At 35.8% G+C, this 14,189-nt stretch overlaps 1 protein-coding gene across 3 annotated transcripts in view; it reads left to right on the plus strand.

Annotated features, from left to right (window-relative positions):
* The first annotated feature begins 812 nt into the window (after positions 1-812).
* Positions 813-14,189, plus strand: part of LOC108965398 — a 35,064-nt gene continuing 21,687 nt past the window's right edge. For 2 of the 3 annotated variants that reach the window (XR_001993102.1, XM_018927759.1), the window contains exon 1: positions 813-967. Coding sequence is in view for 1 of the 3 variants with exons in the window: in XM_018927760.1 (XP_018783305.1) it covers positions 814-967; positions 9,023-9,081 (213 nt within the window). In the remaining 2 variants the exon portion in view is untranslated. Of the gene's footprint in view, positions 968-9,022; positions 9,104-14,189 lie in introns of those variants that run through there. The other variant, XM_018927760.1, reaches the window with a different exon arrangement.

A 14,189-nucleotide genomic window follows, 5' to 3' on the forward strand; every position in this document is an offset into this window, starting at 1 on the left:
AGAGTTCCGTCTTTAGTGGCAGCTGGGGTGCTCTTCTCTTCTCTTTGTTTTGCCGGTSCTGCTTGGGTGGCCGGAGTCTCACTTGAGTCTGTCTTTTCACCACTTTTGTTTATCTGCTTTGGAGTGGCGGTGAGTATGGGGGATCTGAGTATCCTGCTGCTTCTGCGGAAGACCGTTCCGTACTGCGATAACATACCTTCTAGATGAATGCCATACATCAAGGATATAATGACAAAAGCACMTACGTGTGCTTGCAATCCTAACACACGTGTGACACCTTTGGCTTTATAAGCCTTACATGATTTTGCTTTTAATGCATTAATAAAGGCACGAAAAATTATAACAGATATAATATACATTTTGCATTAGGAAAGAAGTTTTCTAGTCGCTTGAGTGAATTAGAGGAGTGACATGTCGTGTGCATTTAGTTCAGAAGAATCTTTAATCGCAATGTATAGCCCTCAACTTTGTCGCAATCAAGCTTTTAGATATATTTACACATGTATGTATCTGTGTTTGGAGTGTAATTATGCAGGTGTGTCTGTGTTTGGTTGTATAAATTTTTAGCTCATCTAAAAATAAAAAAATGGTTCGCTATTCACAACTCCTTATATATATTTAATGAAACGCGACCTTTTTGACATCATACTGAAATATTAACTCTTTACTTTTCCTCATATTTATTTGCAGCCTTTACGCGCCCTTTTAACTAATAAATCGTGTCTTCCGTGCATCCAAAAAAAGCTGTTCATTTGCTATTGAAATTTATGTATGTCTTCCGATCCAATGGATGACGAGCAAGTGATTCGGAAAATGAATAAATGGCGAAAACCTTCAGTTGATTATGCAGCGACCAAACGTTGGAGTAAAACGTCTCGTCAGCTGCCTCTTGCCAGCACAAGACCGACTGATATTATTGTATTACTCGAGATAGCATTTCTGGTCGTCATCGCTACAGCCAGTTCAGGTGAGTGGAATAAAAGCAAATATGTTTATTTTTGTTTATGTGTGCATTTTAAGCCATAAGTAGATCTATACTTACAGTAGGTAGAAAAATAAGTTATCAAAGTGAAATATAAATCTGCAAAGTGAATAAAATTTAAAAGTGCTCAAATCAAATATTTTTTTTTTTTTTTTTATTAAGACCATATTTGAAAGTATGTAATTAAAGTAATTTGAAAACAAAAGAGAAGTTCATTGCTTTTATAAAAAGGAAACATATACACATACTGTAAATTACACGTAGCAAAAATAAGTTATTAAATTTTTTAATATTCACAAAGTCCATAATTACGTCTTGCTTCTTGACCCAATCGTTATTTAATGAAGTTGGCAAGCTTCAAACACTAATTTTGAGGAAAATTATTCCAAATGTTATAGATGCAGATCTTCAAATCAACCAGGTTTTACATCAAGGATTGCCCAAGCTTTTTCAAATGATGACAAGTCAGGGCTTTGAGGATGCCTTTTCGAAGCACTCACATTTTAATTTTTTACATCTTCTATGGTGATTTTTGTAGAATGAATGGGCGCGTTGTCCTGTTGCAGAAGGTCCAATTATTCGGTGACCATCGGGGATGGCGTGCTCCTTTAAAATATTTAAACAAAACTGCAGCAGTAACTTTTCCTTCCAGGAATAACGAAGACAAATCATCGATTCATCAGTCCACAACATTTTATGCCAAAAATCAGTAATGTAACACTGCGTGTTACTATCTTTATGAAAATTAATTATGGTTATGCATTCCTCATTCGTTAATTGTTTAAAATTCACCATTTTCAAATTTTTTTTTTAATTTACCATAAAAAAATCGCCTTAATATTTAAAAAAAAATAAATTAAAAAAAAAGAAAACTTTAGTTATCACTTCAATTTCAAAATTTATAAAATAAACAAGTCTTGCACATTTAATGCTTTTTTGTAATTTATTTTCAAGTTTTAATATGAAAAACACTAATTACTGCACTTGATAACTTACTTTTTCCACGCTTTGTCACTGAGCATTTCTACAGAAGGCCATGAAAATTTCTTACCAGATAAGGGGTTGCCACTAAAATCATCAATTGTTGCACCTTGATAACGGTACTTTCCGAACATATACAAAAAAAAAAAAAAAAATATATATACTCAAATAAGCGAAAAAGTATCGAGCGTTTTAAACAACGCTGGCTGTTTTCATAACTTATTTTTTCTACCTACTGTACATCCTTACATACAAACAGAGCATATTGTACACATGCACGAATGAGAAAAACTAGCAGGAATGCAATTCACATTGAAGTGGATAATTAAAATTTATGTACTTGTGGTAAGCAGCTACATAAAAAAACATTATGGTGGTACTCAATCGGAAAATTTACTTCTTAAGAAGTTTCCAAAAATAAAAATGTGCCTACGCCTTTCAATTCTAATTGTTTATGCTTAAGATTCGTCTATAAAGGCTCCTGACTTAGCAACTGGTCTGCTATTTATTAGCCGAAAATGTTAGTGTGATCGGAAACCTAAGTGATGGATAAGTCGAGTTAATTTTGCAAAGAGATTAAAGTCTTCCTCGCTGCAGTTGCTCTTTGGTAACGACAAAGGTAGAGTGTCGCTATCTGTGTAAATTACCATTTTCTGTATCCTCTCGTAGTTGTTCAGTAGGACTGAACAAGTCTTCTCTATGCTCAATACTTCTGCTTGGAAGATACTAGGTGAGTTTGATAGACACCCTACCCGCTGTCCATTTTGGGTACGTCGGTATATATTAGGCACTAATCTTCTCCCCTATTAAACCTTTTATCTATCCACGTCTAGACACTACTCACTATTCTCTAGTAATTACTGAGTTCCAACCTTGGGAGGATATGGTCTAATTTAATTGGATTATTTTCGTGCTGATTCAGAATTTTGCTATGTCCAAAACTCTTCCTGTTCCAGCCATTAATATCCTTAATTTTTAGAGAAAAACATTTCCGTATGCGAATAGCGATGAGCAGTTGTAACAGGAGCTTATTAAGCGCATAATTTGGACTTCGGTATTCGTCGTTATCAATGCGCAAAAGACCATAAATCTTCCGTAAAGCCTTTGTCACTCCCACTCTCATAAGATCGATCAGATGATGTAATTGTCCATGCCCAGCACAAAATAGCAGGATGGAAATGATGAGGTACTTTTAAAGTTTTGCCTTTGTTCGTGAAGAGAGGACTTTACCTGTTAATTGCCTACTCAGCCCAAAGTAGCAACTGTCTAAAATAACATGTGAGTCAAGTCCCTAATGCGACGACTGTTTGTTTGATGACAGGAGATATTTCGTCTTGCCCTCGTTCATTGCCAGACCCATTTGTGTTGCTTCCTCGTCCAGTCTGGAGAAATCAGAACTAACGGCGCGAGTATAAGAAGGATTATCCCACTGTAATTTGCGCAGATTGTCGGGTACCCCTTTTCTAGATTGGGCAAAGCAAACTTATGTTCCAATCAGAATCTGATGCAAAGACTTTTTAATTTCTTTGCCGTCGTATTTGACTATATCGGCCGGTAATCCATCGACCTCGCTGCTTACTTGCTTCTTCAGACGAATAATTGCTATTCGAACTTCTTCATTGTCGGGCAATCGTAGACGGTAAAATAAACATCGACTCCAACCATGATTTTATCGAGTGGGCTTATGTGTCTAAGAGCGCTATCGTATGTTCTTCTGTCTGGTTTCAAAATAAACATCACTTTGACTCTTTTTCTCCTTCTAAGTATATATGATAGGCGAATACTGGCCTTATAGATCCTTCAAGTCTTAAAACCATATGTTCTGCAGCATTATGAGAGTAATTCCAACTAGACCCTCCAATTTAAATGGTAAGAAGCTTTTAATAGCGTATTATCTTTTCTTGTTGTTGACTATGAGACCAGACTGCTTTACTCTGTTTGCAAATTTGTTTTGTTGAACACGCATTGTCGAGGATTGCTGACTACCAGAGAAATACGTGTTCATTAAAATCTCACGTGAGAGAGAGTAAGCAATGCCCTCTGACTTTTGAAAAGCAATAATCTTTGAGCAGCATCTTGCTCAGCTTAGCTGTCATTAATTTCTCGCGAATGTTGGATTCTCGGAGACCCTCCAATAACCAACTATCAAGCTATCTTTCTTCGTAGATCCTTTGATGATCTTGGACTTCCTCACACCCTGAAAATCGGTCAGATCTTACGAAAATGAATGTAGGTTTATCGACCCTAGTATATATATTTAGTATTTATTGGAAAAGAAACTCACATCTGTTGTTCGTACTAGAGCTTCTCCATAAGGTGTGTCTTGGGTTTGCTTCTATCCTAATGCGGTGTGTTTTCATTTATGAACATCTGTTAGGTGTGTAATTAGAATTCTTCTGTGCTGTAATTAGAATAAAGGAATGCACTTATATCTTTATCGATAAGAATTAGTTTAGCTTCATCCCTACATTATCTGTAGCACTTCTCGTGTACTGCAGCTTTATCTATGTACATCTTATAAAATTAGCTACCCGGAAATATGGTTGTTTTGCTGCTTTCAGTGCATAAGAAAGAGTTCCCAACACAAGGTCTCTTTCGGTTTATTAAGATGCTTTCTGAGGTGTGCTAAGTTTAGAAACGCTAACCGTCAAGAAGCCCAAGACATCCGATTTCCATCCAACATTCTGTACTGTAACTAGTGGCTACATCGTTTCCTGACTGGCGAGAAGATAGTCCTTATTGGATTTCGTGATTTTATTATATACATGTGTAATATCTGTCGAACTTGTAATGTTCGAAACTTTTTAGTTTAGTTTCTGCTTCATAAGCCAGCTTCAAATTACATTTGTGAATGAAATCCCATGATTTGCAACCCGTGTCAGATGTTATACAGGAAATATTAGGGTTGTTTATACAGAGTATGCAGTAGGAATATTAGGAGCCCCTATAAGAAATCCCAAAGGTAATGTAAAGTTGTTTTAATGGGTTAAAATCGCTTGCTGTTGGCAATTCAATTGTTCTCTGAATGGCTAACTTACCTCAAAAAAAAAAAAAAAAAAAAAAAAAAAAATCGTAGAATAATCTCATGAATATTGCAAGATAACTTGGGCATCTAAAAACTAAGTCGTTGGACATTAAATTACATTACTAGTACGGCTCGATTTCTTCCTTTTTTGCATCTTAAACTTAATTTATTGCAGTGTAATTCTTATTAACGAATCTTAATATACAGTAAATATATTATAGACAATTCAAAATCTAAAAACTACTAAATTTAAAATGAACTTGCCCTAGTTTGCATATACAAATACGAAGGTCCCAACGGTATAACAACTTAAATCATTGGATAATCGATCTTACTTCATGCGCATTTTTGCAGGCTGAGTGTAATACCACATGTTTTTTACTTAAAACATTGTACTTGTATAACACACATCAAGTTTGCTTTAATAATACTAGTAGTTTTGGCGAAACCATATGTTTGTTTGGTTCACCGGACGGAAAATATAGACTCTATGTTATGCATATTTGTGAGTCCAATCTTATATCTGCCACAATTTTTCCCTATCTGCATTTAGTACTCTGGAATTGTTAAGGAGTGTGCAAGCCTATGCTGGTCTAATTAGCATTGTTTTGTATAAAAAATTTAAGGATAAGAATTTCCATACAAAGGGTTAAGTTCAGAATCGAACTTCTACCTAACTAAACAATTTCATAGACTTTTAAATGTACACTCCAAACATATCGGAATGTAAAAGTTTCTTACAACAGTATTACTACTTCCCCAGTGGCAGTATCAATAAAGTAAAATCACAAACACATAACTGAAACTGTGAGCGTCATCCGCACCTAACCTCTCACTCTAGGAAATTATTGTCTGCTTAGTATCAACATAAGTGTAAAAAACTCAAACTCAATGGGCTGTGCAACTTTGCCATTAATATCAGCACTGTAACACTGGCCACTCCTGCTGTATTTCCTTGCTTTTTGTATCTGATTCCCTGACTCAATAGTGCTATCATAAGCAGCACCGTCTTCATCAGCAGTATCATCGTTGATGTCAATGTAATCTCCAAACCCCTTTGCTTGAAACAAAGCAGATAAAAAGAAGGTCATAAAGGAGTCTAAAAATTATTGTATTGGTGGAGCGGGAAAACCCACCCATTTAGATACGACGGTCAATAAGATTGTAGCAATAAGTCATATATCTGAATAAGATTTCATGCAATATATAGGTAAAATAGTTAGTACTGCTCACAAACACTGAGATTAACAAAAAGGAGTTTCTTTAATCAGAATTGCTTTTTTTGATATCTAGATGAATTTATGGAAAATGAATTTCGTAAAGTCCATATTTATAAAGTAGAGGATTGTATAACGTCATTACTTTACTACATTAACAAAATTGACACCAAAACAGAGAAAGAAATTATCACCGAAAATAGTCATATCCATGCTAGCGATCAAAATCAGTATCAATATAATTTTTCATGTCATGCCTCCGCTATTCTAATACTCAAACCATCGAAGCTACTTCGTTGAGTATATTTTTTAATGAGCGACATGTCAAGTGACTTATAGTACTCGTAGTCATAAAATTAAGCATAATATGAGTAGTCGAACAATAATTTTCGTAGTTCTAATCAAATTTTAACTTACAACCAGTTGGTACAGAGTTTTACAGTTTTATTCACGTAGCGGTATCACCTAAAACTAAACGAGATAGATATAGAGTTATATATATCCATATAATATATAAATGATTAGGGTGGCGAGAAAAGTTAAAATCTGGTTGACTGTCTGTCTGTCTTGAATAAAAATTAACATATCAAGATGAAACTTGGTAATTGGCGTAATCGGACCACTGCGACTATAAACTAAGGACTAAATGAAGACATAAAACACATATTTGGCACAGGAGATTGCAATATCAAGCACCTGCGGATAAAAATTTTTGAAAAAGATGGCATAGCCCAGCCCGCTATTATGTTTAGTGTCCACATATCCTAACCCATTCCAACACGAATATTGCAAGAACTAGTACTTGTAGTGTGAAAACGGCTGAAATCGAATGAAAACCCGCTCTCTCTCCAAACTACTAAAAGCGCTATAAATCAATAACTAAATGCGCCAGAATTATTTTCACTCATTTTAAATAGCTGTAACTTGTTTTTAAACTTCTCCGATTTTTTTTTTTTTGTTAAATAAAGCTTAAAATTTCACCTTCCAACACTGTATGGTATGACACATTGTGATTGGTAATGACATTTATTGAAAAAATACGAAAATAATTTTTTGACTACCCAATATGTACATGAAGTCCAATCCGTCCAATTCTAGCAGAATCTAGAGTAATCTAATCATTCATACTCTACGTTTATGTTGCGCAATTCCTTCAAAACAGCGCGGATTATGAGGCGATGGATTTTGCGGAACGTTAATCATTCATTTTCAATTTGGAATACATAAATGATAAATAATATCGATACACACATTTATAATTACTAGAAAGTTTTTTAAATTGTGTTCAAAATAAAGATTTTTATACTAAATTATTATTAAATTACATAAATATATTTTCCGTCTTCTATCTACTATAGACACACTCCTTATTTATTTATCTTTTAAAAATGGTTCAGAACAGAACACGGAGAACCTTAACAGATTAAATATGTTACAACAAATTTTGAGATTCGGCCCGAAATACCCATGTTTCATTTAAAGTTAACTTGAACTTAAGATTTTTTTATTTTACTCTTGAATTCTGAAGAGCGTTATCTTTCAAGTTATTACTCTGAGCGAACAAAATTACTTTGTTTTTAATGGTACGATGTATTTTGTGGGATATTTTAAAGTAAAGCGTTTTTAACAACAGCTTCGTTTTGATTGGTTTGTTGAATTGAATGAAATTTTACTTCGCAAAGATACTTCGAATTTACAATTATAGAACTTGCTAGAATCTCTTAGATGAAAAATGAGAAGAAGAAGAGTAACATTCAAGCCACTTAAAAAAAAGTAATTATTATTTTTTATTCAGGTCATGGGCTAGAATGATTACCAGTCATATTCGGTTAAACTACGAACAATGATGGGTCGTGCTATACGATTGTTATATGTTATTTACAATAAATTCTTCCTCCTAAGAAAGTATTATTTGAGTCTTTGTGGAGCAAAGTATCAAAGAAAATCCGAATGCGTTTTTTATTTTTAAAATGTAATCCTTATCTTTATAATATAGCTCTTTCTCGGCCATAATATTTAATTATATGCAATTTTTACTTCTTGAAAAAACGCATGTCTAAAAAAGACTCCCTATATCAATTTGTTGGCACCAAACCCTGTCATCTCACACCATTGCCGTTAACAAACACTCATCCGGGCATTTTTCCAATCCAACAAACATGTAAGCAAAGCAACGACGTTGTGGAGCAAAGGCAAACACATGCCAATTCCGGCAAACTGTTTGCTCGGGCTTTCTAAAAGGTCTTTCTGGAATAAAAGCAGCAATGGCAGCGCCTACATATCTGTTAAGATCATAAAGAACGCGGCGAAAGTGGGCTGTTGGTAAGGTCGATTTTCCAAAGAGCCCAGGCAAAGTGTCTGCGACATTGTGTGTGCGCTGCTGCTAATACTTGAAACCCAAGCGACAGTTAACTAAAGTATATAAAAAGGTTTTAAGCAAACTGTTGTATGAGCGAAGAGGGTAAAAAAATGTGTAAATAGAAAAAATTTTTGTGAAAGAAAAAACGAGAAATAATATCTAGGTGGGTTGCTGTCTGGTTTCTAAGCATTAGCTGCATTGTTACCGGGGGGATGTAGCAGATGACCGGCTTGAAGTGCTTTTTCGGTTATCTACTGTTAGCATCAGCAATCATCGCATTTAAACTTAATTTTTCCGACACACAAATAAAATATTTTAATGTTACGAATTTTATCTCTAATTTGCCATCTTATGACTACAAATGCACATAACAAAGCGAGAAATTGATATGTAACCTAGTGCTTCATGTTTATTTATTTCTTCGTCGTTTTATGCATTTTTCGTTTTTATTCTTTCAGATGCTTCCAACTACTTTGACACTCAAGGACTTAACTATTTATTATTGACCACCGAGTAATCATTCTTTAGAAAAAATTGACGCACAACGCGCACTCTGGTTTCACAAAGTAACTAGAGTTTAGAATTATCTGCTGTTGAATAAAACATATGTTGTTTTACTGTAGCGTACACAGACATCTAATATTTTGTCTTACCGTTATTGCTATTTTCAAAGAATTTATTTAGATGGAAGATCTTTGGATGGGTTCGTGTGATTAGGTTAGGCGAGCTTTCGTAAATGTACTTTTTGTAACGAGCTTAGGCTGAAAGTAATAAAAGCTCAGTTATTTTACGTTCTTTTTATGAATCTTGGTTGCTAACGCCAATTTAAGGAACGATGTACCACTCATTGTCAAAGCAGGCATATTGTAAATAATTGAATCGCTGGAGGTGTTCTACATATTACATAGAATAAACTTTTCTCTCACTACCCGAGTCACTTTGTTATATGATTAATGTGCGTGTCAGGCAACAGTGAACCCGCTATCGATAAAATGGGGACGGGTTGGGGCTCCCGTCGTCTCGTGCGTGAGACTACTGGATAGCTGGACTTCACGAGACCTTATTCAGGGCTGGACTATCATTGGTTCAGCTGCAGTCACAAGATTCTTTAGCCCAAGATCGATCTCAACAGTTTTAGGATTCTAGCGGCATCCATTCTATAGGGCCTTACCTGACGCAGTCTGCACAATCTCTACACAGTGAGTTAAAAACATCTCAACACTTCATTGTTGATTGCACTACGCGCTTTCGTGATCAAGGGCATAACCACTTGGAAACTCACACTCTGATATTCCAATGAGCTAATTAGAAGAGAAATTAAATACCTAAACACCTGAGCAAATTTTTTATTGGCCTGATCGCTGATCTGTTTTTAGGGCTTTACAAACAACTACATCCAAGTGTGATCTCTAGATCAGCCATCGAAACTAAACTAACTTTAGTTATATTATATAATCTCCGAACAAATTGTTCAGATCGGATTACTATAGCATATAGCTTCCTGTGAAGGGTATATTAGCTTCGGTACACCCGAACTTAACTTTTTTTCTTGTTTTTAACTTAAATTTTGAAATCATAAAAAAGTTAAGAGGTACTCATCCAATTGTTCATCTTTGAGCACAAATGTGAATACAAATTTTGCGTACTATTTTTTGTCTGTAGATATGTATACAAAGCGCGCTTGGTAGTAGACGTTCGGCCATTACCTATGTACGAGGCTTTCAGGTCAAAGCTTTGTTTAATTAAAAAGTTCCAAAGTTTATGTGTGCGCTATAAAAATACTTGTGAAACCTTTGCTTACCAAACGCGGCGAAATGTGGAAATTAAGCCAATATAAAACTTTACGACTATCATGAAAGGGTTTCTGGTGTTTATTGGCAAATTTATACTTCCTTGCCGCATCTTTATTGAATGACATTTGCCAAGGAGCTTACGTTAGATGATCTTGTGTGAAATAATTTTAAAGCTACGAATATTTGAAAGAATAAGATATGTATGTGAGGACGTATRTAAGCAAAATTTTAAAGTTTGTTGAGAGGCATCTTGGAAAATTTTAGGAATATGTAAATATGACTCATGGGTGTAATTTTAATTTGGATGTGCACTGACTTAACTGTTTAAGTATGTATGGATTTATAATACCTTTGAGCTTGTTGTGCAAAATTAAAGAGCCTGAAAATAGTGAATGTAAACAAAGGGAAACACTCCATTCGGTGTCTGCTGCACACACTGTAGCGTTAGTTGAGTCACTATACTACCTAAATTGTTTTATATATACACCTCTCTATCGAATGTTTTTGTGGTTTCACTCAAACAAAGTAACCAACGAATATTATCTAATTTATCATCCGAAATTTTCAAGTGCTGCGCATATTTGGCAAGACTTTATAGCGGAAATTTCTGAGATATCGATTTTTTTGTTTTTAGAAATAAGTTATTGACATGTTATTTATTGAAAACTCGCAGCTCTCCCAGCACGGTCTTCATCAGCGACCGCTTACCGGTACTCCAAAAAGGCGTGGTGCCACCAAAACATACCACTTCTAGGTAGTGTAACATGTAAGCAAGCCTACTTTATCACATAATATCAAACGTCTCTGTGGCAGAATTTAATCGCGCCCTAACGAACGCTGCATTTTCTGCTTCCACAACTCACAGAAACACGTCATGCTAAAAGGTTTGTCCTGACTCTCCAGGTGCTCAGAGACAACTAACCAGCCGCTTGTTTGTTAACTAGGAACGCCCGCTACCAAACTCAGTAGGTTCCCGCACGCTCAGAAGTACAGTCGCGGCGGAAGAAAATCAGTCCTATTACTTTCCGTACAACAGTTTTAGCGAAAAAATTCCTCATATTGGAAGGTACTTGATGAAAACTTTTAAGCTCGGAGCAAAATTTTTGTGTCGTACTTCTGTTACCTTATTTCTAATAAATTCGTTTGAAAATTGATCTTTGAACCAATTAATTTATTAAAAACTCAAAACAAAACGCATCCAGTTATAGGCTAACTCATTTCAAAATTAAAGAGACATGCAACATGTTGTCGATATGTAATAGACTGACATATTTATAATTAGATAATACAATATAATTTACTTCTGTTTACTTCTTCTTATTCTTAATTGGCGCAGACACCGCTTACGCGATTATAGCCGAGTTAACAACAACACCTCAGTCGCTTCTTCTTTTCGATACGTGGCGCCAATTGGATATTCCGAACGTAGTCAGGTCCTTCTCCACCTGGTCTTTTTAATGGAGTGGAGGTCTTTCTCTTCCTTTGCTTCCCCCTTCGTGTACTGCGTCGAATACTTTCAGAGCTGGAGTATTTTCGCCCATTCGAACAACATGACCTAGCCAGTGTAGCCGCTAAACTATGTCAATGTCGTCGTATATCTCATACAGCTCATCGTTCCATCGAATGCGATATTCGCCGTGGCCAACGCGCAAAGAACCATAAATCTTTCGCAGAACTTTTCTCTCGAAAACTCGCAACGTCGACTCATTCGTTGTTGACATCGTACAAGACTCTGCACCATATATTCTCTATAAAAGGTTTATTAATAGTACAGAGTCTTCAATCAAGTGGAACCCTAAGCTCTTTTGGAACTTTGTAAAATCTAGAAGAGCGTGTTCGGCTATTCCCTCTGCTTTAATAATTCCGCGTGCACACCTGGCGACATCTCCAACCTGTTTGCTGAATTTTTCCAATCGAATTATGTTCACGACGATCCTGGTATTAGTTCCACTCATTCGGCTAATAACTTTCCATCCATAAATTTTGGGACACTGTGTCTTTCACAGGTCGATATTGCCAAGGCTATTTACGATATTAAGTCTTCTCCCAAATTGAATTTGGATGGGCTTGCACCTGTACTTATAAAAAATTGTACTGATTTGGCATATCCTCTCATGCTTATCTGCAATAAGTCTCTCTCCTCTGGGAAGTTTATTGCTGACTGGAAATTGACATGCATTACCCCTATTCTGAAAGGTGGTAGAAAAGATGTAGTCTCCAACTACAGGCCTATCTCCAAACTTTCTACTGTTTCGAAAATTTTTGAGTATTCTGTTAAAAATAAATTATTTTTTTGCAGTAAAATCTATAACTAATGTCAATCAGCACGGGTTTGTCCCTGGGCGCTCCACTGTCTCAAACTTAGCGGTTTTTAGCGATTATTGTATGTCTACATTCTCCGCTGGATTTCAGGTGGATTGTGTCTACACCGATTTCTCTAAAGCCTTTGATAAAGTTTCACACAATATTCTAATTAAAAAGCTCTCTTCTTTAGGGTTCCATTCGGTCTTCTTGCAGTGGATTAAATCATATCCGCACAATAGACGATGCGCTGTCAGCGTCAATGGAGTGTCGTCTGACACATTCATTGCGTCTTCAGGAGTACCACAAGGAAGCGTCTTGGGTCCACTTCTCTTTGTGCTGTTWATCAATGACATTTCCTGTTGCTTCTCTTTCGCTAACTTTCTGTTATATGTAGATGACATAAAAATTTTTGTAACAATCAAAAATCCACAAGCTATATCCAAACTCCAACTTGATATTGATACTTTTTATGATTGGTGCCTGGAATCGAAGCTTTTTCTGAATCCAGATAAATGCTCTCAGATCTCTTATGGTAGGGGCCGCAACATCTTATCCTCAAGTTACAACATTTCTAATTGCATCCTAAAATATGTTACGGAAATCAAAGATCTTGGGGTAATCTTTGACAACCATTTTTCTTAAATTTGCTCTCCGCTCCCTAAAGTTTGTTGACCCAATACCATCGTATACTTCCCGTTTATTGCTTTTACATCTTAACTACTGGAAAATCGTCGGTCCGTTCTCTGCCTTTCATTTGTTTTTAATGTTATTGATGGAGGTATTGACTGTCCTTATTTATTAGGGAAATTAACTTCAATGCTCCCTAACGTTGTCTCAGATCTATTCGCCATTTTATTATATAAAGGAAAGTACTAACTTTGCTGAATATGCTCCTCTCAAGCGTGCTGTGCGAGAGTTTAACTCGATTTCCGAAAAAGTTCTTCTTGATTTTTCTCACTCTAGGGTATCCTTCATTAATACTCTAAATTCTGTCTTTTAGTTTAAGTTAATTACTTATGTACTTTTAATTGTATTATTTTAAAATTCTATTTAGCATCCTAATTTTCCATTAGTCTATAAGAACTAATGTTCATAGACTTAACTAAATAAATAAATATAGCAGGACAGGAATTATCAGTGGCTTATAGAGTTTGGTTTTTCTTTGTCGAGAGAGGCCTTTGCTTCTCAATTGCCTACTCAGTCCGAAGTAGCACCTGTTAGCAAGAGTTATCCTGCGTTGTTGGTGGTGTTTACGCTGGTTCCAAGATAGACGAAATTATCTACAACTTCAACTGTCAACAGTGACGTGAGTGCCAAGTCGCGAGTGCGACGACTGTTTGTTTGATGACAGGAGATATTTCGTCTTGCCCTCGTTCACTGCCAGACCCATTTGTGTTGCTTCCTTGACCAGTCTGGAGAAAGCAGAACTAACGGCGCGGGTGTTGAGGCCAATGATATCAATATCAGCGGCATACGCCAGCAGCTGTACACTCTTATAGAAGATGGTACCTTCTCTATTTAGTTCTGC

Source organism: Bactrocera latifrons, unplaced genomic scaffold (genome assembly GCF_001853355.1).
Source record: "Bactrocera latifrons isolate USDA-ARS-PBARC rearing strain unplaced genomic scaffold, ASM185335v1 scaffold_14, whole genome shotgun sequence".
NCBI classification, from domain to species: domain Eukaryota; kingdom Metazoa; phylum Arthropoda; class Insecta; order Diptera; family Tephritidae; genus Bactrocera; species Bactrocera latifrons.